Source organism: Carassius auratus, chromosome 28, assembly GCF_003368295.1.
Source record: "Carassius auratus strain Wakin chromosome 28, ASM336829v1, whole genome shotgun sequence".
In the NCBI taxonomy this organism is placed as follows: domain Eukaryota; kingdom Metazoa; phylum Chordata; class Actinopteri; order Cypriniformes; family Cyprinidae; genus Carassius; species Carassius auratus.
Genome location: NC_039270.1, coordinates 24,935,207 through 24,959,975, shown reverse-complemented (window position 1 = coordinate 24,959,975; position 24,769 = coordinate 24,935,207). Strand labels below are relative to the sequence as shown.

The 24,769-nt window shown below is 38.8% G+C and overlaps 1 protein-coding gene across 2 annotated transcripts; it reads left to right on the top strand.

Annotated features, from left to right (window-relative positions):
- Positions 1–2,803: 2,803 nt before the first annotated feature.
- Positions 2,804–23,332, top strand: LOC113047307 (G-protein coupled receptor family C group 5 member B-like). Of its 2 annotated transcripts, XM_026208666.1 has the most exons (5): positions 2,804–3,262; positions 11,019–11,078; positions 14,872–15,889; positions 15,960–16,072; positions 21,385–23,332. In XM_026208666.1, exons 3-5 carry the CDS (start codon positions 14,872–14,874, stop codon positions 21,427–21,429), a joined length of 1,176 nt encoding a protein of 391 aa, XP_026064451.1. In that variant the 5' UTR covers positions 2,804–3,262; positions 11,019–11,078; the 3' UTR covers positions 21,430–23,332. The 2 variants fall into 2 exon arrangements, with proteins under 2 accessions (XP_026064451.1, XP_026064450.1); XM_026208665.1 differs by lacking the exon at positions 11,019–11,078.
- The last annotated feature ends 1,437 nt before the right edge of the window (positions 23,333–24,769 follow it).

Genomic DNA, 24,769 nt, shown 5'->3' with positions numbered 1-24,769 from the left:
GACCCGTGACACAAGGGGGCCCTATTTAAAAAAAAAAAGAAGTGTATTTTAGAGAAAAAAGATTATTAATTAATTCAGAAATAGACCTAGTGCAGACACAAAATGTTTACAAACATTTTAATAAACACTGCAAACATAGGCTATTTTAGTTCCCCTTCCTCCGCAACAGTCATTTCAATTAACAGTATTTAGAAAAGAACTAGAATTAAAAATATAGCTATAGAAATATTAAAGACAGGTCAAAACTATTTAGAGTAAAATGAAAATTTGAATCAATTTCAAATGTATTCACGATGTATTTAAATGCCAAATTATTATTTATTATGTACTTCACTCACGTTCCAATATCCACATAAAACGATATGTTTTTGCATAACATCACGGCATTACACTTCATGGAACAGATTTTAATATTTAATATTTTTCCTTCATGTTTGACTGACTGTATTTTATTATGATAAACAGGCTGCATTTCCACTGTGTGTGATCCATTTTTTAATGGATCCTTTTAGTCATAAAGATAATCTGAATCTGATAATCTGAACAGATTCGTTGGTATGCTAAACGAAAACCATTTTGTATATCGACACAAAACCCATAAATTTTTGCCAGCATCGTCTGAAGATAGTCTGATTCACTTTTGGTGAAAACGATCTAAGAGTTTGAGAAAGTAGGTTTTCAACATTAATCAAAATGGTGGACAGGAAGTTTGGCCAATTTTGGCATAATTGGTATCGATGTTCTCGACATGACCCAAATAATATAGCAAGATCACTTTCATTTTGATAGTCTAATTTATTCAAAAGTTATTAGCATTTTTGTAAATTTAGTTATAACTTTTGACTACAGGGTGGCACTGTGCCAAAAACTTTTTGAGTACCATCAGGGCATGGTGCTGAAGATTTTTGTAATTAATTTCATAACGATAAGCTAAAGTGTTTGTAAACTACAGCATTTTAGAACATAATTCAAAATGGCCAACGCTCAAAATGGCTGACATTGAAAAACTGGACATTGTTAGACTCCGCATGATCCACTGAATCTAAAGAGACCAGTACGCCAAACTGTTGCTGAGATATAGCCTCAACTTGAATTGCAGAACTTTTTGCCAGCATGGTCTGAAGATGATCTGACCCAATTTTGTTGAGAATCAGACAGATCGTCTAAGACGAATTCGAAAAAGTAGGTTTTTCGAACATGATTTTTTTATTTATTTTGGTGTTCATTCGACTTGGCATGAGCCAATTATTCAGAGGAAAAATAATTTTAATTTTATGGCTTATGGTTCATAAGTTATTAGCAATTAAAATTTGGACAAGTGGTGGCGCTAGAGAGTAGGAGTTAGAGACTTCAAATTTGCTATAGTTAGTGTTGGGACTGTCCTCTATCAGTGTGCCAAATTATACAACTTTCCCGAGATTGGTTCTATGGGCTGCCATAGACTTGCAGCGGACGCGGAGGAATAATAATAATAGGAATCCTAACAGTTACCTTCGGTGCTTGGCCCCTAATAATCTTGTCGGTTAATGGTTAATAATCGGTTGCAAAAAAAATAACTGAAATTAACCTCTCTTGTTACGTCAGTAATGTCACAGTGGAAAGAATATAGTAACTGTATAATAAGTAACGCTGTATATGCATCCCAAAATTGGACTCCATATTTCATTCTAAGAATTATTTTGAGGTTAATATAGCAAATGAAAAATAGTTGTCCGTTTTCATCTGGGCCTATTTTAGGAATGGGCCTGATGCTGCAGCATCAATAGCACCCATCTCAATCCGGCCCTGCACACATGAACAAGCACCAATGTGCCTCCAATTTCAAGCATTTGTCACAATTACCACAAAACTGTCAATGATTAACAATCGGGGCTAAAATTGGGTTTGTGTGTGTGTGTTTTCCAGCAAAAAGCTGTCACATTTTGTGTTTAAAACATCCTGTAATAGACCATAATCAGGGCAGATGAATAGATTAATTTAAGACAGAGGAAGGCTGCATTATCTGCATCTGTTAGTATCTCTTGGGGATCCCTTAGTTATACATTTACATAAAGATGTAACAGACAAATGCTGCTGTATTTTACCTCCTTGGTGCTTACACACACACTTACAGACACAAACAGAGTGACCCAATTCTTCCACTGTGTGTGTGTGTGTGTGTGTGTGTGTGTGTGTCTCCACACCCCATGGCATGTACGTATAAAACTCTAATTCCTCCACTGCACTATTTCAGTTCCTCACTGCGTTGTTTTTATTCTGGTGTGTGTAAATGTGTGTATGTCAGCATGTTTTCATTATTATCTTTCTTCATTTCATCAAACTCTTTTAGGACATTTATTTTATTAAATTACTAATAATTATTTTGATCATTTATCAATAAGTTTTTCTCTGTAATGCACAAATCTCTATATAACATCTCTTTATCTCAATGTTTAAACTCATATAAATGTTTTTCTCTGTTGTTGTTGTGTATTTATTTTTCATAATCTATTTATTTGAAAATATTACAGTGAAACCTTCTGGCAGAAGTACACAAGGACACAAAAATAGTGTGAAATTTGCAATAAATTAATCATAATCCCAGAATTTCCCCTACCTAAATTTACAAAATACCTGTGCAATTAAATTATAACATTTTCTATTTATTAAGTTACATTTATTTAAGTTAAATGAAAGTACAGAAGCTTCTTCAACACAGACAGACGGAGGGATGGGCTGGGGGGGGGGGGGGGGGGGGGGGGGGTCTGTCCGAGGGGAAGAGCTGGGCTTGTCTGTGAGGATGATTGACAGCGAGAGGCGGGGCTTGTGATGCGCTGGATCGAATCAAGCGCGCGCGCGTGTGAAGCTAGAGGGACCGCAACAGAGACACAACAACAGCAGCACATTCAAACATTTAAATACCCATCGACAGGAGCCAGATGAAAGACGAGAAATGCCAAATGTGTTCGGAGGGTGTTTTCGAGGCGATGGTGGTCTGGTGAAGAATGATTTCTGTCACATCTGATGGACAGCGCGCGGAGCAGCAGAGGGAATCCGCGTGCGGTCACGGTCTTCATTCTCAGCGCCTGTCATTTGTTCATGTTTGGCGTCGTTTATTAACGCCCAGCTAGAATTAGGAGTGAAATCAAATAGGCATTTTAAATAGCGCAAAGGGGAAGAACTGCGTTTCTCCGCCGTGAGCATCAACTGCAGGAGCAGGAATGTGACATTTTACACACGCGCATTCATCTATCACACACATCGGATGCTTTAATCGATGAAGGTACGTGCACAGATCAGATATTCCCAAATCTACAGGAGGGATCTGCTGTCTTCTGTCATCAGATTGATTCTCTCTCTCTCTCTCTCTCTCTCTCTCTCTCTCTCTCTCTCTCTCTCTCTCTCTCTCTCTACGTGAAGAAAATGCATGCAAACATTACTCATCACTGGTCATTTATGAGATGCCTCGTTAAAGGTGGGACAGGATTATAAATATGAGCAAATAATAATTTAGAGTCAAGTGGAAATCATTAATGAAACGCATAAAATAACGATTTTAGTTCTCTGCATTGATTAATAATACATGCAACAAAGCAGTTTAAAATGACTGCTTAATGCAACACAATGCTATTTGACATTATTTAAAGGAAGATAAATCGTTAATCTGAACAAGGTGGTTAAAGATCTGAAATAACCTCAGTTAAATGGATAAGCATGTCAATGCTTGAAACCAGTCACGTGTTAGATAATTAATAGGAGCTGGAAAAAATCAATACCCAACCATTAAAGGCTTGATTAATTTCTCTCTCTTTCTTCTCTCTCTCTCTCGCTCTCTCTCTCTCTCTCTCTCCTGCATTGGAGAATATGGTCAGCCATGTTTCTAGTGTGTGTCAAGTCCTGGATTATTAAGACTTGCATACTGCAGGGTTGAGCTATCTTTGCAAACGTTACTCTCCAAGAACTGATGAAATGATACATGTTGTTGTCTGGATCATTGGAGGTTCTAGGTTTAGTGTCCCGGGCGAACCCCCTTTCAGCCCCCAAACATTACTGTCGACAACAACAGAAAGCACCAATCTGCTGTTGATCATATTCAGCCATTGGGAACAACTCATCAATAATCTTAACATCTTAAAACTATATAAAATCCAATATTCAAAAGTATCAAAATGAAGTGAGGTAGACAGGTTTTTATATTCTTAACGATTTCATAGAAACCAGAAAACTATATATTCACAGTGTTGTTATGTGGTTTATTTGGTAGCATTTCACAGTGTGACTGATTTTACTAATTGTATTGTTCGTGCTGGATGATACTTGTATGTATTTTAAATGATCACCATACGAGTGCGTAGCTGAAAGAAATGTGTATTTATCCTGTAGTAGGGTTGGGTGTCCAAATCAATTCCAGTTACCGAATCAGATACTTAATGTCAGGATTCTAATGTTTTTTTATTTGTTAAATTTAAATTATTCTTCCACCTAAAGAGCACGTTTAGTTTTTTTCCCTCTGTGAGGACCTTCCTAGCTATTTTAAGAGCTCCAGTGTTTGGCTAAACTTGCAATCAGCAAGTAACTGCAAGGTATAATATTTGATAAGCTAACATGTTGAAAAAGAGGTGTCACTGTCAACAATGCAAAGCACTTTAATTAAACAGATCGTAAAGGCTTAGTCCCCCCCCCCCAAAAAAAAAAAAATAAATTCTGTCATTAATTACTCACTGTTAGTGAGTAATTAAAGGGTAACTAAACCCCTGGTCAGAGCCTGACTCCACCCACTGACAATATTTGAAAAATGCTGAAAAGTGGAGCACAGCGGAGATAGAGGGGATGAACTGAGGGCGGGGCTGAGCGGGTGGGCGTGAACCTGAGACCCGCAGTGACGGATTGATTGACAGCTGCTGTCAGAGACGCTCAAATGGAGAGTGACTGTAATGACGCAAGTAGCTTTGCTACAGAGCGTTCATTTGAAGTAGAGGACTTTTCTCACCTACCTTCACCTGAAGTGGAGGATTGTCAAGGTGTCTGTTCATATCAATTCGAGCCGCTGGCTCAAACTGCGGTCTTAACTCCCGCATTGCGTCGCTCTTCAGCGCGAGCTGTGTGGAGAAGCCCATCTCCACCTCCATTGCGTTGGAGAATCAATCCCGTGTAAAATGCAGTTTGCAGACTCCAGCTCTAGGCGGGAACTCGCTGTCTTCTAGGCCAAGTGCATGCAACCACTGGTGCATAATTTTAATGTCTGCTTGAAAACTATGCAGTCCAGCAGTGCTGTCACAACCAGCAACACTACACCTCCGTACCATCCTGACCACTGTACTAAATACAGATACATCTACGCTAACTTGAAGCTATCCTAACTGATGCAATACTATGCTACTAACTAACTGTGCTTCTAACAATACTAACGTTATAGTAACAACTATGCTAATTAACTACATAGGTTACATGAAATAATCTAAATAACTATATAAATGCTATGCTAAATAGATGCTATAATAGTCTATCCTGGTCGTTTTCAATACTCGCAATTCCAGCTCCTGACTCCCTACAGTGATTTTGACGGAACAAGATGGTTTTATACTGTCAGGGGCGTGGTAGCTCGTACAGAGGGGCGTGGTGAGCTGGAAACTGCTTACGTCACCTGCCACCGCAACATCCAATAGGAAAAATCAACTGCAGTAACCACCGTTCAACCTGAAGAGGGCAGCACTCAGACGTTTAAACATCTTATATTGTAGAATTAAAACACTTTATACTCAAATGTCAAAAAAGTTACTCGAATCAATGAACAGCATTAATAAAGCCCCATTCTTATAGATATAAATAAAGTTGGTTTAGGGTTTATTTACTCTTTAAAGACATAATTTTTATTTTTGTGTGAACTAACCCTTTAAAGATCACGAACACTATTCAAACACCAATGTGACCTTCCCTAAATGACAAACCTTTGACATGCAATCACAACAGTGTGATTAACTCTGTGTTCGTCCCTGTGTGATGTGGATAATCAGATCTGTGTTCGTGTCGCCGTTGACCTCGAGAGCAGCTGTCATACGTATGAAACCACACAGTATCATTATTTCTGTTACAATCATTCGGATGATCACAGAAGTATGGGATGAAAGTTTGTAGTTTGGATATAAACACTGATGTGACAGATAACGATCAAAATGGAGTAAATCACCTTCTGAAAGTAATTTGACCTTAATAGTCTCTAAAATTTCATTCATAAATTACATGTTTAAAAAAAAAAAGTAATTCATGAATAAAAATATTAAAAGATCTCAACCGTATTGTTGACCAAAATCAAATGATACCCAACCCTAGCCAACAAAGTATATGAAATACAGTATAGCCTTCTTACTAAGCTAATTATTATAACTGTATATTGCGATTTATACCGAAAACAACTATCACAGACACACTATTGCCATGACATTCTTAGTTCCTCTTGAAAAACTGTTCATCAATAGAAGGATTTAGAAATATATATCATGCTTGTTAAGTCATAACTTGCTCTGTTCTGTAGCTTTCTAAAAATCACTGCTTCCAAGAGACTGAAGAGGATGTTAATCAGTACAAATCAATCAGGAAATAATCAAATGTGCTTCAAGTTATTCACAGAAATAAGACTGAGTGCATAGCACTTTAAAGACATGAATCCTTATTTCCAAGCATTTAATACTGTTGCTCTGAGCAAGTTGCATGGTAAAATTAGATTTAGATCAGATCAGAGGCTTGTGTTACAGTATTTACTGTATATTGTGTACAGTATGAGCAATCCAGTCATTTCTATAGGGCAGTGAAAACAACTTGTGCTCTTATCACAGCTATCCATAGGTTATGTGGCCATGCTCTCCCAGATTCTCCATCACTGTCTAGTGCTGGAGCTGTCATCGTGTAGAGCAGGGGTCAGCAACCTACGGCACGCACACGGACAATCACTGCCACATGAGCAATAGGGAAAACTGACGCACATTTCGCGGTAATCACTTCTCATAGTCACACAGCCTGTTAGGAGCTATAAATACTATTACAGCGTGAGAATAAACTTGCTAGTTTACGGACCGCTGCACATACTGGACGCTTCAGATCAAAGCCTCAGTGGTCTAACAGCGCTCGTCAATGTCAGAATGACTGAGATGGCCAATCAAATCAAAGAAGGCGGGGTTTATTGTTCAAAGAAGCAGAGCGAGTGGTGTGTGTGTGTGTGTGTGTGTGTGTGTGTGTGTGGGCGCGTGCACATCATTTAAAGCAGTGCATTAATATAGAACGGTGATAAACTGTTAATGCATTGGTATCGTCACACATACATACAGTGGTGTACGGCCACACTGTATCTGTTATTCAATGAACTTTTGAAAAGTTTAAAAACCCCAAAAAAAACATTAAAATCGGGGGGGGGCACATCATTCCCAAAAGGTTGCCGAGGTCTGTGTCCAGTGGTACTTTACAATGAAGAAAACTTGTTTGATTACAAAGGATATAACAGCTGTTAGGTTGCCTGAAGCGTTTCCTAAGGGACAGTTAGTTTGTGGTGATCAGCCTTGAGTTAAAATAAAAAGTTTTGTTATACAACTACATATGCTGAGTGAATAGCAGTGCATTGTCTGCCAGGAGATGGGTCACATGCACCCCTTTGGTAGTCGCTCCTACAAAGTGCTTTCTCAATGTTGTTGCATTGCCATACCTCAATTCCCACCCGTGTTCCCGAAGCCTCCTCCTCTACACATTTAGCATGTGTCCCTTGTCTGACACACACATCTCAGGTCTTTGACTCTACTGAAGATCTGAGTCAGATCATTGGTCTAGACGAAGCCTTGACAGGGCAAATAGTTTTAGCAGTATTTGAAAATTTAGTGCAAGCTGAAGTTCAGGATAGGGGTTGTGTGAACAATTGAACATTACATGCATGCAGAACATGGCAGTGTGTGAGACAACAAAAGATGTAAGAGCTATTTTAGCAACTGGACAGTTTAATGTTTCATAAGTCAAACCTTTTGTCAAAAAAATAACAATAGCACAAACTGTATTCTTTCAGTAAGTGTGGTAAATTAGTAAGCCCTGTCATTTCCCAAAATTTGACTTGTGTGATGATACTAGGAAGTGTGTAAACTGGATGTCAACAGTGTTCAGAGATGGGACGGAGAACAGATGCGCTAACAGATAAAACACTGCACCAGTCAGAGCAAGATCAGTGTTTGAGATGCGCTAAACATTTTATACTAATATATCTCTGAAGGGAACTGACTGTCTTCAGAAAAGATTTGACTTTGTCTCTGCATAGCCCTGCTTGGTGATAACCAAGGAAACACTGTATTGCTGCTATTCCATGAGCGCCACCTACTGTCAGAGAGTGATTTAGCTTTTGTAACAGTTTTACAAAGCTGAAGGCAGACCATTCTGTTTTGCTTTAAAGGTTATGATTATACAATCTCATTTAAATAATAAAAATAACTGCATCTGTAATGCAGCAAATAAGCATAGGCTTTTAAAATGGACTACTGGAATCATTAGCTTGTAAAACAATGGGATTCAGCCATGAAAAATCATGATTGGTGCACCGCATCCCTAATTTCTGCCTTTTAATCGAGCAACAGAATCATTCTTGTTCAAAGATATTATATTGCTAATAACTGAGAAATACACTGCTTTAAAGTCATGCAAACTGCTAGTTTCATTTCAAGTGGATATTTTTACACCTAACCACCTCTTGAATTGAGATGTCAGGCCACTTTAGGTCTTAGTCAGAAAAGCAGGGTCTTGCAGGATGAAGCCTCAGAGCCAGCCATGCAGCAGAACTGGTGAGAGCTGGATCCTTGTTATGTAACAGAGTCGTCGAAAGCAGCACAAAAGAGTGGGAGCGCACTGGATGGGGTGCACGAGCTTTCATCGCACCCATCCACGTGTGTTTCTTCCCAGAGAATGACTGAGAAATGCTTAAGAGACGTGTGATATTTCATGGTTGGATGCTGACGCTGTAGTCCACTGTGAATGTGATCACGGGGTGTATCTGGACACAATCAGTCCTGAAACACTGTGGTTTCTCTGTCTGCACGTGCAGTGTGATGCAGCTGAAGAGAGCGACACACACACACACACACACACACACACGTTCATGACGTCCATGATGCTTCACTTGGGTTTAATGAGTGTGTGGCTGCTCGGTGCTACACTAAAAATAGTTACAAGCTATTGATCAAACGTGATGTCCTTTGCTTTAGTTTTAACAAAAACCTGATTCACATGGAAAGGATATTTTTGCTTTTTATTATATAATGCTTTTTTACCAAATCACAACAGACTGCAACAGACACCACTACATTGCTTTCTCTCTATTTGTGCAGCACGGACACTGAAAGTGTATTGAAGCGGAGCACCGCTGCTCTTGTATGCTGTATTTCAGACATCCTGAGAGGACAAGGTTTAGTTCTCCTGCAGAGCGTGACGAGTGTTAAGGTCAGGAGTGTGTGTTGGAGAGCGGAGGGATGGCCGAACACCCCCCACATCTCTTTCGGTCTCTCGCTGTTCCCATGGCAATCACTCCTGACACCAGCTTTTCCCACACACTCAAACAAACCATATCTCTGTTTGGTCTGTGTTTTTACAAAGTAGCAGGCGCTGATGTCAAAGCTCAGGTGAATCCTACTGTTAAATCGAGTCACAAGATGTATTTGGTTACTTTTGTGTGTGTTGTTTTATTGATTTGATTTATCTGTCTTGTTTTAAAGGGGTCATACACAGAGAAATCTTATTTTACTTGATCTTTTGACACATATCAGGTCATTGTACCATAAACACTTAGTTTCAGTAAAATGTTTTTTGGACAAACAAGCTTGTTAAAATAAGGCTGTGTCCACTGCTGTTAAGTCACTTATTGGTAGGTGACCAGACGTCTGTTTTCTGGGGACAGTCCCAGTATTGTCTTTCGTCTTGATCTGTCCCCAGAAGCGTCCTCATTTGAAAACAGCTTGCAATACACAGCCAAGAAGTCTGGCCAACATAACCTGCTGCTTACCTGAACGATTGTGTGGAGAGTATTTTCACCAAGAGTCACTGCCTTTTAATAAGTCAGTCACTGAACCGATTAGTTCGTTCAGAAACCAACGTCCTGAAGTAGCTTGGTTTCTTCTAATCGTCTCCCCTCCAGAGTGAGAGTCTGAAGGGATGAATGGTGTTGGGGACCAAAACACTGTTCCTTGGAATGCACTTCTGCAGTAAAGAGGGGCCATCATCACACAATTAAACCTGCAAAGAGTCCATCAGTTGTACCTCCCAAAATCCTTAATTACAAAGAGCTCTTTCAAGAGGCCGGTTCTGGGTCTTTGGTTTGGAATATGGCGGCCATGATGGTTCTCACTCTGAAGAGCCCTACATAGATACCTTTATCCCATTTGGGAAGCAGTGTCAGTCTTTATGAACTGGTAACGTGTGTGTGTGTGTGTGTGTGTGTGTGTGTATCATCATCAGATCATGTGACACTGAAGACTGGAGTAATGGTGCTGATACTGCTGAAAAATCAGCTTTGAAATCAGCTATTCTATTCATTATATTTGCTCATTTGGATTTATTTAATTCAACTTAACATCAAAAGAGAAATATCTAAAGAAACACATAAAAAATCTTATTGTTCAAGAACTTTAGATTGGGAGTGTTAGTAATGTACATTTAACACAAAACACAACAGTGTTAGTTTTCGTGATTTTATACTTATTGTCCAGTTTTGTGATGGGGATTGCAGTGTAATATTGAGAGTTGTGGAGGACTATTTATGAAGTTATTCAAATGAGACGTGCTGTATATTGTTACAGGTTATTAATAAAGCACTGAGCATGTGCACTATAAATAATCAGTGTTTTAGCGGTCTCGCACCAATTAATATTCTCCTTTCCATTGCTCACAGAAGTGACTAACAGTGCCATAACCACACGGTTTGAATCCTACTAAACTCTTTTATTTGGAGATCGTTTCTTTCATGTGTTTGTAACATGAAATATGTGAATACTAAAACTTTTTCTTTTTTCCTGGCTGTGCAGGGTCCATCTCTTAGACCATAATTTTCAAGACAATCACAACTGAATATATCTTATACTAAGGTAAGCTGTTACAGTTATTGGCTGTTTTAATATTAATCCATAAAACATTTAAAGTTCTGTGCACTGTACCACATTTTCATAACTTAAATGGGACCTTTGTTTTTTGAACTGACAGATGATTAAAAATGAATGTTTGCTGGATGAACAGATTGTAATATTAATTCTGCAACAGTTACTTCTGGCAGCTGATATAAATAATTATAATAGATTATCAATTGACTATAATGATGTATAATTTCACTTTTGTAATAATTGCTACAATGTTGTCTTATTGTACTGTTTATTGGCTTCACGCTGCTGACGTGTTTTCTGGCGCTCGAGGTCCTAGATCTTGCTTGCTTTTGCCATGGCATGCATTTCACCTGTCTTTGTTGCCTAATAGATCATCAGTAACTGTGAGGAAGGTAATTTACAGCCTCGTTCAGAACTGGATCTCCCACCAGTGCTAACAAATAACTTTATATTATTATTATTATATGAATACACCAGTTATAATGTAGATTTCTGAGGGTGCACTCTTTTCATAAATTAATCGATTACTTTTCCTACATAATTTTTAACAAAAACCATTGGCAAAATATATATTTGGGGGTCTTAGACCTTTCCAACTTTTGTCAATCTGGATTAGATTTAATTGTGATATAGTGAAGTAAATGTAGGCGTCCCACAGAGGGGACGGGTGACAGTTAACAGGGATCCTTTGCATAATGATAAGTTCCTATTAAACAAAACTAGCTTTTATTACTCTCCTCAGACCTACCAGACTCCATTGACAAATACAGTGCTATGTTGTATATGCCAATATCTCTGGCAGTTGTAACATCACTGTGGTGCACACAAATAGGCTCTTATGGGATAGCTGATATAACCTACCATAAATCTGTTTGGTAACACTCCACTCAAAACACAACTTTACTGAAAGACCATCCGGAAAATTACCTTCTCTGTTAATCTGTAAGCATTTTGCTTTTACTAGTTTCTACCTATCTATCTATAAGAATCACAAACCATGTGTTCAACCAACACACTAGACCACACAATGAACATATAACAAGAGCACACAGCCAATGAAACAAGGTCAGAGTTCAGAGTCAGTGTTCAAACAGAAACAGAAGTGCACATCATACACTCACAGCTAGACACAACATGGGGCATGAGAATCCAGAATACAAGCCCCAAACACACAACACACCACATTAGGGCTGTAGCTATCCAATATTTTACTAATCAAATATTCTACCAAAAATTCCATCGATTGAGTAATCGGATAAAATGTGTTTTTGCTTAATTAAAGTGCAATATTAATTATGCAAGAGAAAATAAGACTCCTGGGTCTCTTAAAATAAATGAACAACTAAATTTCCTTTTTTAGAAAGATTTTTTTTTTTACTTTTTAAATGCATATAATGCAATGCATACATGAAAAATAAACATTTAATTATTACAAATTGTTTCTCTGTCTGTACTTGTACTGTGAACAATGACAAAGTTGGCAGATGAATTAAGTGCATTTAAGTGCCATTCATTTGGGGTTTTAAATAAAGCATTTTCTGAGATGCACATTAAACATTAAACACATAAAACATTAATTTAATTTACCTTTTAATTATTGAAAATTAACTTAACTTTTTTGTAAACAAAGGGGATTTACTATTAAAAATAAAACATGGAAGAAATGTTGTGATTAAACCTTAAAAAACCGGACTTTTATTTTGACGGGTTGACGTACCTTTACAGTTCTGTGTATGTGATGTGACGCTAGTTTTGCTCAAATCAAACGGTCAAATGCTCATGAAGTGACTGTCAGAGCAGTTCTGGAGATGTTGTTCATGTGTTCTCGTCCTTATTTAGTGAGACAGCAGACGCTGAAATCAACGGAGGAAGGAAGGAAGACGCGATTCTGCTACATTCATTAACAGAGACACTCAGAACATGCAGGATTTATATCTAAACAGACTGTTCCGGCTTAATATTTACAGATATTAGTCCATATCGTGATTTGATGTAAGTGCAATGACCTATTTTTTATTAATTAATTCAAAATTTGGCAAATTCCGTGCCATTCCATGTTTAACTGTAAATTCGTTTTTTATGACTGGATTCCACGATTTCCTCCGCGTTTTCTTCATCGTGGAAATCATAGGGCCCTAGTTGTTGTGTGCTAGCTCTATCTTGCAATGAACACTTGCACGAAGTTCTCTTTACGTTTGCCCGCGCGCTCTAATCAAAACACTGCTGACTCCTTGCAGTGTGCGATTTCGGACGCAGCTCTTGTGTCTCCTTCCTCTTTGTGGGTGACGTAAACGCGTTGTGTCACATTAAAAAAATAATTGCGAAAGAACCTGACGTGAGATCTAAAATAAATTAAAAGAGGCTTCGAGGCAGAGGAATTTGCCTCTTATCATTTTTTGTAATTGAGTTACTCGAGGAATCGTTTCAGCCCTACACCACATGTAAATTGTAATATTTCATGCCTCCATTCATGATTTTTTTGTTTAATCTGTCACATTATTAAGTGAAATCATTTGCCATGGTTACCCTAATTTGTTCAAATCTAAAATCATATTCAACCATTTTATTTGGTATTATAATTTTTATTATAATCTCATCTCTAAACTGGACATATGTTTGAGCAGTCAAGTCAGAAGTGAATTGTTGGAGTTTAAGGCTTGCAGTAAAAAGAGAAAATCAAGAATTCAGTTAGTGTGCAGTTACGACTGTAGTCTTGTACTCTTGATCTTGTTTTGACATAAAGTAAATTGAGTCAGACAACAACACATTTTTATTCGAACACAGGGAAGAAGTGATCACACAAGAGAAGTTGACTTTCACTGGTGAAATTTTGTTGTTAAATATATAAAACATTTTACATGTAAATAATGGTGTATTCTTAATCTAGGACCTCATTATTGTTTTTCGGTTTCACAAAAGCACTGATTGACCAATAATATCTCAGGCACCACCAGCATCCTCCAGATTCTGTCTAACATTAAAAATATTAGCAACATCATTTTAATTTGCTTTAAAGTGCTATTGTTTAAAAATGCAAAATTGTCCCTTATTCCTAGTTTCTTTTACTTTTGTGATGTACAGAAAATCTGCCCCAAATCCATCAGTTATACAGCAATCCCTGTTTCAGTTACAAAACTTATCTTCATAGATCCATAACAGATTTGCATAATCATTTTAATTGGCTTCCTGCAAACGATGTCTACTTTGACCCGCACTCAAACACTTTAGTTTGTGGTTCGTGTTGTGATGATTTCTACAGTGGGAAAGTAGATTTGCAATGTTTACAATTCTAAAGGATCAGTATGTGAAGAATCAGTGGTTAAAATAATTTTTTACGATGATTCAACAGCAGTAAAGCACTAACCTTCCCGTCCTCTTACTGACGACTGCTTCACATGGATAACTCACATTACATACGTACCATATTTGATAATTACCATAAGAGATTACTATTTAGCTGAGGCATTCTGATGGAGTTCCCACACATGCACCTCATTAAATTATAAAGACAAACATTGGTTTGTTGATGGACATACACTTGTTAATGCGAATGTAGAGGAATAGCACAGTTACGATGTCTCAAAATGTACCACAATCTGAGACAAATGTCCTGTTCAAGCTGTCCTTGCAAAGGAGGTTTGGATTGATCAACTAGTTCTTCCAATGTTTCCAATGCTTGACATCCACGCTTAAAATGGGACTTAAGCAAACAAAAACATTTTTGGTCCACTGTATATTTTAAAAGCAAACTGGACTAATTTCGGTTTCCTCTCTTTCTCAGATGTCATTATTTCGTGTGGTGTTCCTGCTGCTCACTGGTCTGGCTGTGAGTTTGTCTGAAGATGAGAAGGCCACGGTCCCGTTTGGCTGCAGATTTGGACCTCCACGACCCTACACCCTGTTGTGTGACCTGGATGCTGTTTGGGGCGTGGTGGTGGAGCTCGTAGCAGCGGCCGGTGTGTTCGCTGCCATCTTACTCGTGATGGTGTTACTGTGTCGCCTGCACTCAGTGAGCGAGGCACCACGGCGAAGTGGCATCGGACCCATTCTCTTACTGTTAATGGGCATTATTGGGCTGTTTGGGCTTAGCTTTGCATACCTTGTTGAGCAAAATGAAAGCATCTGTGTGGTGCGACGTGCCCTGTGGGGTTTGTTTTTCTCCCTCTGCTTTGCCTGCATGCTAACACAGGGCTGGAGGCTACGCAAGCTAGCATGTGAGTCTCGTAGCCCGGGCGGGTGTGCCCTCGTTGGACTAGTGCTGGGGTTAACCGCAGTACAAGCTATCATTGCTGCGGAGTGGCTGTTCCTAACAGTGCTGCGGGAGGGTAACCTGGCGTGCGAGTATCAGCCGCTGGACTTTGCACTCGCTTGTGCCTATGTGGTGGCACTCCTGCTGGCTGCCCTCGTAACTGCAACATTAGCGCTGTGTGGGAAGGCACGGCAATGGCACTGTAACGTTGTGTGGCTCCTGGTCTCCTGCTTGCTATCCATTCTCCTGTGGGTGGCTTGGGTTGGTTTCTACGTCTATGGAAACAAAGTGCTTGAGAAGTCTCCGGACTGGGATGATCCAGCATTGGCTGTGGCCCTGGTAGCACAGGGTTGGCTGTTATTGCTGTGCCACGCTGCTCCTGAAGCCCACGCCTGTCTTCGATCCCCACCTCAGCCTTCGGCTCCGGACTATTTTGACACATCTCAGAATTCATCACACATGAGAGACGCCAGCCTTGATGAGGACATCCCACTTTCACACAGGCAGTTTGTGGAGAGCCAGGGATACGCGTTTGATGAAAATGCTGCAGGTACAATAAGGCACAGTATGTCATTTAATATACATGAAACAGATCCTAACATCCATCTTCTGTGTTGTAGGGTTGAGAAGTGGTGGCCATCATAATGGCAACACAGGGGCCAGACCCAGCGCACCCTTCAGAAGTAACGTCTACCAGCCGACTGAGATGACCATGATACTAAACGGAGGAGCAGTGAGTACACAACTTCATAGTTTTATAAATAGACTAAATAAACCTGTAGGAACCTGATTCCATATATCTGACAGGTTTGAGAAAAGTGACTGACCAACTCAAACCTGAAACAGGTCCTGTCAAAAACAGCCTCTAGAAGTTGTATTAGTGTTATCAGAAAAGATCAAGCTGATATTCAGGTCAGGTTCAGGTCTTTGGTCCTACAGAAGATAACTTGCCCTCTAGAGGAGGGGGGAAGACTATCATGGACTCATAGAACGACCATTTCCTGTAAACTTTTTAAACCCACCTCCTTATGTGCAAAGTATAATTACATAGAGCCGTTGTATAATAAATAAACCATTTAAAGCCACAATATGTAGGATTTTTTTATTAAAATATCCAAAAACCACTAGAACAGTGTTATATATTTTGCTGACTTGTGTACTTTATCTCAAATGTTTTGAAGAATGTTTAAATCCAGGGAAATAAGCTATTTTAATTAGTGACACGGACCATGTCTATCGTGTCATTGTGTCACCTGCCAGTGACGTCTTAACCCCTCGATTTCCGGTTTTGTTTTGTAGAAAACATGAAAACACCAAATACTCTTTAATATGTTGTGTGTTTTAATGCGGACGCGGTTGACTGTGGCTAAAGCTCCGCTGTTTTCGAGCTGTGTGTCACACTCATTCAGCGGCTTCGTTTCAGCTTCAACCTGCTTCATTCTACCTATTTAATAAATTATTGAACATGAACATGATTTCTGCTCGAGTCCCGTCGGATTGCATGATTCCACACTCATCAAACTACTCCTTTGTTTCTGTTTTGAATACGCGCCCTTCTAGCAGTGAAAATGTACGTTTTGTGCCTTTAAGACAATGTATTCGAAATTTTTTTTGGTTATAACTGGAGAATTGAAGAGCTACATGTTTCCCAACAATATTTAACAAAGCTGTTACATTCACTCAATGCTTTGTCTTATAGGAACACCAATGAGATTGTATAATTGTCTGAAATCTATAAACACTGGCTTCTGAGGCACTGTATCACTAGAATGTGCCCGTGCCAACACTGGTCAGATCTTCCAGTCTCTTCTTCAGAAAGATGATTGTGGTTATAACACTGCCTCCGTGATGTGCATTCTGCTTCGGATGAAGAACAAGTGTCTGTCGCAGAAGGCAGTGCACATCTCAGGTTGTCTGAATCTGAATTTGAATCAAGAAAACAAAGTGCAGCATCTCTTAGTAGCTAACACACATTTGGTTTTCGAGCCTGGTGTCACTCCTGGAGGAGCCTCCTTAGGAGACACAGAATACCATTCCCTACTCAGAAAATGTCTGTTATGGACCCCCTGTTCCTTGAAGGAGGGAATGGAGACATTACATCGACACTGATGTGCCAAGTCACCTCGGAGCTCAAGAAATGGGCTATATAAGATGGCAGTGTGCATTCATTGATTCTGGTTTGTGCTGAGGAGCTGAGAGAGCATCCCGGCAGTCTAGCGTTATGGCATGAGGGATGCAACATCTCCGTTCCCGCCTTCAGGGAATGAGGGTTATATAACATAACAGTTTTGTTCCCTTTCAGTCAGTGACGTTCAACGTCACATCAACACTGACGTTAGGGGTCCCTGTGGAATTACTGCCTGGACAGAGGCTACTCAATCCGAAGGTTAAATTATTAAATTATTAATCCCTTTAAGGTGTGTGTGTGTATATATTTATATATAATCTGCACAGTTTAGTGCGTTGCAAAATATTTAAATCAGATTTATGATAAAAAGCTCCTTTACTTGGTGAATATTCTGAGAACATACCATCAATATCACTAAAAAATAGAGCCCGACCGATATATCGGCCGGCCGATATTATCAGCCGATATGAGCTTATTGCATTTAAATCGGCATCGGCGTTTATAACGGCCGATGAATGATGAGAAACAGTCTCATGCTTTACTCATGTTATGAGTGTTGCATAGTTTACCCACCAGAGGGAGCTCTGCAGCTCCAGAGTTGACAACAGCGCCAGAAATCCACTAGCGAAGAAAGCGATCAGCCAAGCCAGCCACGGAGATTTTTTTTTCTGTTTTGACGGTGAGTCTGTCGTTCTTCATGTGAAATGATTTAGTTCATACACTGTATATACAATGATGTGGTAGTTCTAGCTAACGGTCCTATCATTATCACTTCTAAATATTCTGTAACATCACTTACAGCCGCTAATGCATTGCTATATTAGATTAGCCACAGAGCTAATACCATGTTTATCAGTGGAAGAGTGCGAACGTTAATAAGAGGTCAAACTATAACGTTATCGTTTAACTTATTCTAAATATATCTGCAGTGTTTCCCACATAATGACCGGGTAACTGTGGCAGGGGGGCAATGACTAGAAGTTATGTTCAGCGTGCCTCGAAAAAACAACAGCTGTTATGTTATTGAATGAATTCATTAAAAATAGGTCATTGCACTTACATCAAATCACGATATTGACGAATATCTGTAAGTATTAAGCCGGAATAGTCTTTTTAAATATGAATCCTGCATGTTCTGCGTGTCTCTGTTAATGAATGGCGCAGAAGCGCCTCTTCATTCATTAAACACACGTAAGCGCATTAAGCTCGCGGTGAATTCAGCGTCTGCTGTCTCACTAAATAATCACGTGAACACATGAACAACATCTCCAGAACTGCTCTGACAGTCACTTCATGAGCATTTGACCGTTTGATTTAAGTAAAAGCAGCATCACATCACATACACAGAACTGTAAATGTACGCCAACCCGTCAAAATAAAAGTCCAGTTAAAGACTGTTGTTCAGCAGAATGTACAAAAGCCTATCATAGACTCGATTACTAAAATATTCGATATTTACAGCCTTATGTTATTCTAACGCTAATATAGCTTCCTTTTTAGCAGGCCCCTTAAATGCTTGCTATTAACTTGATTGAAGGTGGTTCTTCTCAAAATTGACAGCGGTGTGTTCATGACACTAACGTTAACCATTCAACTTCGACTAGATGCGTCAGAAATGATTAACCAGATAGGACATGTAAATAAATGTGAGCTGAACAAGCGCTTTTTTTATTTTATTTATTTTTATTTTTTACAGATTGTTTCAAAGCAGCTTTAAAGACATAACAGGAAAATGTTGTAATATTGTTAAATAGAAGTAGGTAATAGGTAATACCTATTGGTTGACAAATAAAATATATATATATTTCTCATTTTTGCCTATGTAGGAGATCCCTGTTTATTATAATTCTAATTCTAATGATGACACGAGTAATGATACATGGTGATATTATTAATACACATGCTTATTCTTTCTCTGTCTCTTTCTGCCCTACAGATGGCTGAAAAAGGGCATGCTGTAGCAGCAAAGTGTGGGACTACTTCTGCAAATACTTTAACTTTAGTATTATAATTTATTTACAGTACACACACAGACTGTTAAAACCAGCTTCAACTGGAAGAAAGTAAAAGTGTTAAATGTTTAAAACCAGACTGTTTTTTGATCATTAAATTGTTTAGTCATTGAGACTGTAATCTAAGCCTTTTTTATTTATTTTTACATAAATCCCTTCTGGAAAATGGTTTATACAGCCCACATACATAGAACAGGCAGATATTTTGCTATTGAATGTTGTGTAAGTGCAGTATATAGGAAATGGGTCTAATATCCAGTTTATTTTCAAAATCAAAATATCGGCTTATAAATCGGCTCTTTTCGAGTTAATATCGGCATCGGCATCGGCCCCCAAAAAACCATATCGGTCGGGCTCTACTAAAAAACTAAATATATAAATAACATTTCAGTCATATCATTGATTATTTACAAACTATTGGACAGATCTTCCAATGTACGAATGGTGTTTCCCTTAAACATTTGGTTCTTAAGTGATGAGTGATGCACTATGGAGGAGAGTCAGCGTCTTCTCTTCTTTGACACAACTATAAACAGAACAAAAGCTGCCAACAATGCAACGCTGCAAAGGCTGAGTTAACATCAGTCCAAACAAGAGCAATATTTCTGCTTGGAGAGAACGAGGCAATGTGCAACTGTGAATGTAGAACCAATTCAAAATCCAAACCAGACAATCATCAGTTACCAGTATCAAAGGTATTAAAATTATTTAAAACAAAACTGTATTGATAATCCTCTGAGAAAAGGCTGGCTGTACACCACTGCTAGATAGACTTCAACTCTTCTTTCTCAGCTATTGCCGGTCTCAATCATCAAGCAGGAGCTGGATTATTATTTCTGTCAGCTGTAACAGTGACAGGATTTCTCTCTTTGAAATCTGTATCAGGATATTGTTAGGGTCAGAGCCAACTACCCTAACAATTACTGAGACTTACTCCATCAAACTGTGCTCTAGAGTCAGCTATAACTTGATTTGGTCTGTAGTTCTGGGATGGTACACACCAAGGATGGAGGATACCAGCATCCACACCCTGCATGGGTATTTTCAGGGATCCTCTGTATGAACTCTAAGAGGTTCTCTAGTTGTTTGTGAGAGATGTGGTTCGACAATGGTACCCAGCTGTTACTCAAACCTTTGTTTCTGGTGAATTCTTCAGTTCACCAGACCTAGCTTGTGACTTTCCAAGGCACACATCACCTACTAAGACTCAGCCATTGTCTAATTTCTGAGCAAATAGAGAATTATGAACACCATTGAATTGTTTCCATTGAATAACAACCCACAATTACTGGAACTGTGTACACTTAATGTGTGCTGTTTGTGACATAACAATGTACATAAACATGTCCATTAAGGTGTACATTGATGCATAGGTGTAAGTTTAAGGCTGCTTCCACACTTGGTTCACTTGCCTGGTTCGAACCTGAATTCGATTGCTCCCCCTCCCCCTATATACGCTCTTGAACCATTCGTTTTGTTTACAAAGCTTCGGTAAAGAACGGGAACTTGCCTCTGTCTTACGAATGCACCGCAAATGCTCTAAAGAACTGAACTTCATACTGATAAAAACTGATCAAATAAAATGTATAGCCTGAATGCTCTGTAAGTCACTTTGGATAAACACGTCTGCTAAATGCATAAATGTAAATGTAGACAAAAGGAGGGTTCTGAAAAGAGAAGCTTGCTGGAGAGAAAGAAGAATTGTAAATACTGTAACAAGAGAAGCAAGACCTCTACGTCGGCATGTTCCCGATTGTCAGGACTTCCACTTCTGCTGTCGAGCAGCTGGTGACAGATTGTATGCTGTTTGATGCACTTGACAGGTGTTTTTCCCCACTTGCGATGCATCACTTATCTCGTGTAAATGTCTGTAAACCTGTCTGATTTTGTTTCTCCCCGTCACAGGTTCCATCCGCGCCTCCCACATACACAGGAAGACAGCTTTGGTGAAGGAGAAGGGGGACTGGAGAAGTGGTGTAACCTCTCAAGTGAACACAGACTTACAGTGAGACTGAAACACAGGTCTCTGATGACGGCGTGTGTGTGTGTGTGTGTGTGTGTGTGAGAGCAGTCTGACAAGCATTATACAAGGATGTTAACACTGGACACCTCTTTGCACCATCAATAGCTGTAGTGATTTTGAGTTGGTGTACTGGTAAAAATATTGATGCGATTGATTTTCATTCCCACAGTATTCAGATTTGATAATTGTGTCAGATACTCCTGAATATTTCTCTCGCTCTGGCTTCAGATTCACCCTGAAGTCCTATCGTATGTTACATGAAGAAGTTGAACAGATCCGTCTGTATTGCAGTTGTGATTGTGCAGTATAACTTTTATCATTGTGTGATAACTGGGTTCAGTACCTCAGTTTTTTATTCTTTCATGAGTAGTGTGTGTAGGAATGATTGACGTCAATCCCATGCTCCGTGCTGTGACAGATCTGTAGTGTTCTTCTGTGGACTCGTTAGCTGAAATCTCACTCAATTCTGACCAACACCATGCTGCTAATGGGCTGTATTTTTATACTTCAAATCATTCTTTTCAATATTTAACCAGTTTTGAGCGCTGCTCTGTTTAACAGTTCTACAGCTAACAGTGCTCTTTATACAGGGCTGTAACTTTCTGAAAGGGACAGTGAGCTGTATGCATTCAGAGTCCTAAACCACATCACATTAACGGATCTATATTACGCTGTTTTCACAAACCAAGTGTGAGCATTCGGTTGATTGCTTGGTCCAGTTCAGAGTTCGACTCCACCCTCCTCCCCTGGTTATACAAGGTACAAAAAGCCTAATAATATGCTGCCACCATCCTCTGAGAATGCCAAGATGTAAATTAGACGTCATCAATAGCAGTGTACTTTCACCAGTTATGTTGGAGTGCTGAAGTCTATCTGAAGCGTGGTTCACTGATGCACACCTGAGATTTCACTGGTCTGTGTAGGTGAGTATAGATCTGCTGTTGGGAGGTGTGCTCACAGTTTCATTGTAGAGCGTAGTTCATCTTAACATAGCATCAAGCCTAAACCCTCAGTAACCAACCACAGGGTGAGATAGCTAATATAATAATAATAAACTAATAACAATAAACTAAGATCTATCCTAAAATCTATTGATTTTTCATACATATTTTGTTGGATTTGATGTGTTAAAGTGCAGTTCTCTAGCTATAGCACGCATCAGCATGAACGTCCTCTGGTCACTTTATTTCTACTGTCCCGGTGGGGCAGTGTGAAGAGAATTTTAAATTAAACTGTGAAGAGTTACCTATCTGAACACTAACGTGTATGGCTTTATGGCACAGACCGTATTTGAAGCTAACTGTTATCAGAGTACAATGAGAAGCTCACTAGTAATGTACTGATGACATGTTTGTGTCTAGGTTTGTGTCTGGCCTCAGTCCCTCTACACAAGCATTATTAGACTTACTGAAGGTGCTGTGTGAAGAGAAGGCTTCCTGTTGTGTATTACAGCCTTTATATTAATATCTCGTTTATTGTTTCTGTTGTTTGGTCAGCTCCTGTATGTGTGTGAATATAATATGCACACATGACGTGTTTGTCAGGACATGACGGTCATAAAATAACCTGTGTACTGTATTTTCACATGACTGAAAATAATGAATAAGGCAATGTAGTGTGATATAATGAGATGAAGTTTGGTTGGTAACCTGTCCGTAGAGTAAGAAAAACAACGAGATATGCAGGTAATGTGTGTTTCCTGAAATCTTCCATACTTCTGAACTTCCCTTGTTTCTGTGTTCGTCACATCTCTCACCTCGCCATTGTTTTGCCCTCGGTCATCATTTCCCCAAAAAACAATCTGTATGGAATAAAACCATTCAACAACCAGTCTTTGCCCTTTTTGTATTCAAATGAATGTAATAATTAAATTCTTATTGTGGTAAAAAGAAGAAAGTGGACAGGACTTCTGATTAATGAACTTTTATGACCAAAAAGATAGAATTTGACTTTTTTAAAGAGATTTAAGAGACAAATTATCTTGTATTATATGGACTGATATGGATCTATTTTATATAAATATCTGTTTACCATAAAATAAAGTTACACATCTTGGACATGATGGTAAATAAATGAGAATTAGACATTTTTGGGAGGAGCATCCTTTAAAGTATTAGAGAATCCATCTTTGTTTTGTAAAATCCTTTATTGTGGAGTGTGGACAGCATCAAAATAACTATTGTAGTGCATTAATTACACATTAACTACCAGTTTTGTTTTATAATAATCATCATAAAAACGCAATGGTAACACATTAGAATGGATGTCTAAAACACTAAAGGAAGCTGAAGCCTAAACCATGTGAACGATGATGTGAAAATGTGCCGAAGCCCAGTCCTTAGGGCACAAAATGAGAGGGAAATGCAGGGCTCAACTTTGTTCAGCTCCTCTGAGGTTCACACCAAAACTATAACAAGTTATAATAAGTTAGATTGATTCACTGTTTGGATGTGCTGGAAATATAGCATGCTGAGGACATCTACTGGTTAAAGTTGTTCAACGTTCAATGCAAGAAGAAAAACAGCAAAAATATACTTATACAGGACAAATTAGCAATTTTACTATACTTAAAAAAAAAAGTGTATTGCAGTGACAAGTCAATATTATTAAAGCTTCGTGTCCTGCATACTATGTAGGCCTACATTTTCATCTTTTTTCTCTCACATTTTGTGCACTAAAGTTTACACTTGGGTCAAATTAATTTGAGATTCAAATATTATATATTCCTTTATTTATAGGGGATAGTACTAGGAAGAAGTAAACAGAAAAAAGCAGCTGCTTCAAGAAGAGACCCAAGTTTCTGAAGCCATACAAATATGCAGGGATCCAGGGGCCTCATTAATAAAAAGATGCATATAAAGATCATTTCTCAACAGTGCGTAAGTGCAATTCAATCTGCACAAAAACACGTGTGTAACCTATCTTTCAGCTGTTTATGAATTGCAAAATAATCTTGAAATTGTGTATCTGACAATACCCCACACATCATTTTTTATAGCTTCTTGAAATTGCCACTTTTGGAGTATGAGCCAAAGCCAAAGGTTTTGTTGTGAAAACCTGTCAGCCCTGCTCCTTTCTCAGAAGAGTGTGAGCTTCAAGAGCCCATGCTCACGGTGTTACTGTGACTGTTACTGACCTCACACATTGCTACCGAACACAATTTTTAACTGCCACATTCCTATTCATGATCATTCTGGTAACAAGTGAAGGCAGCACTAGTGAAAACAGGCAGAGACAACATTAGCCTTACAGAGAGCCATGAAGATC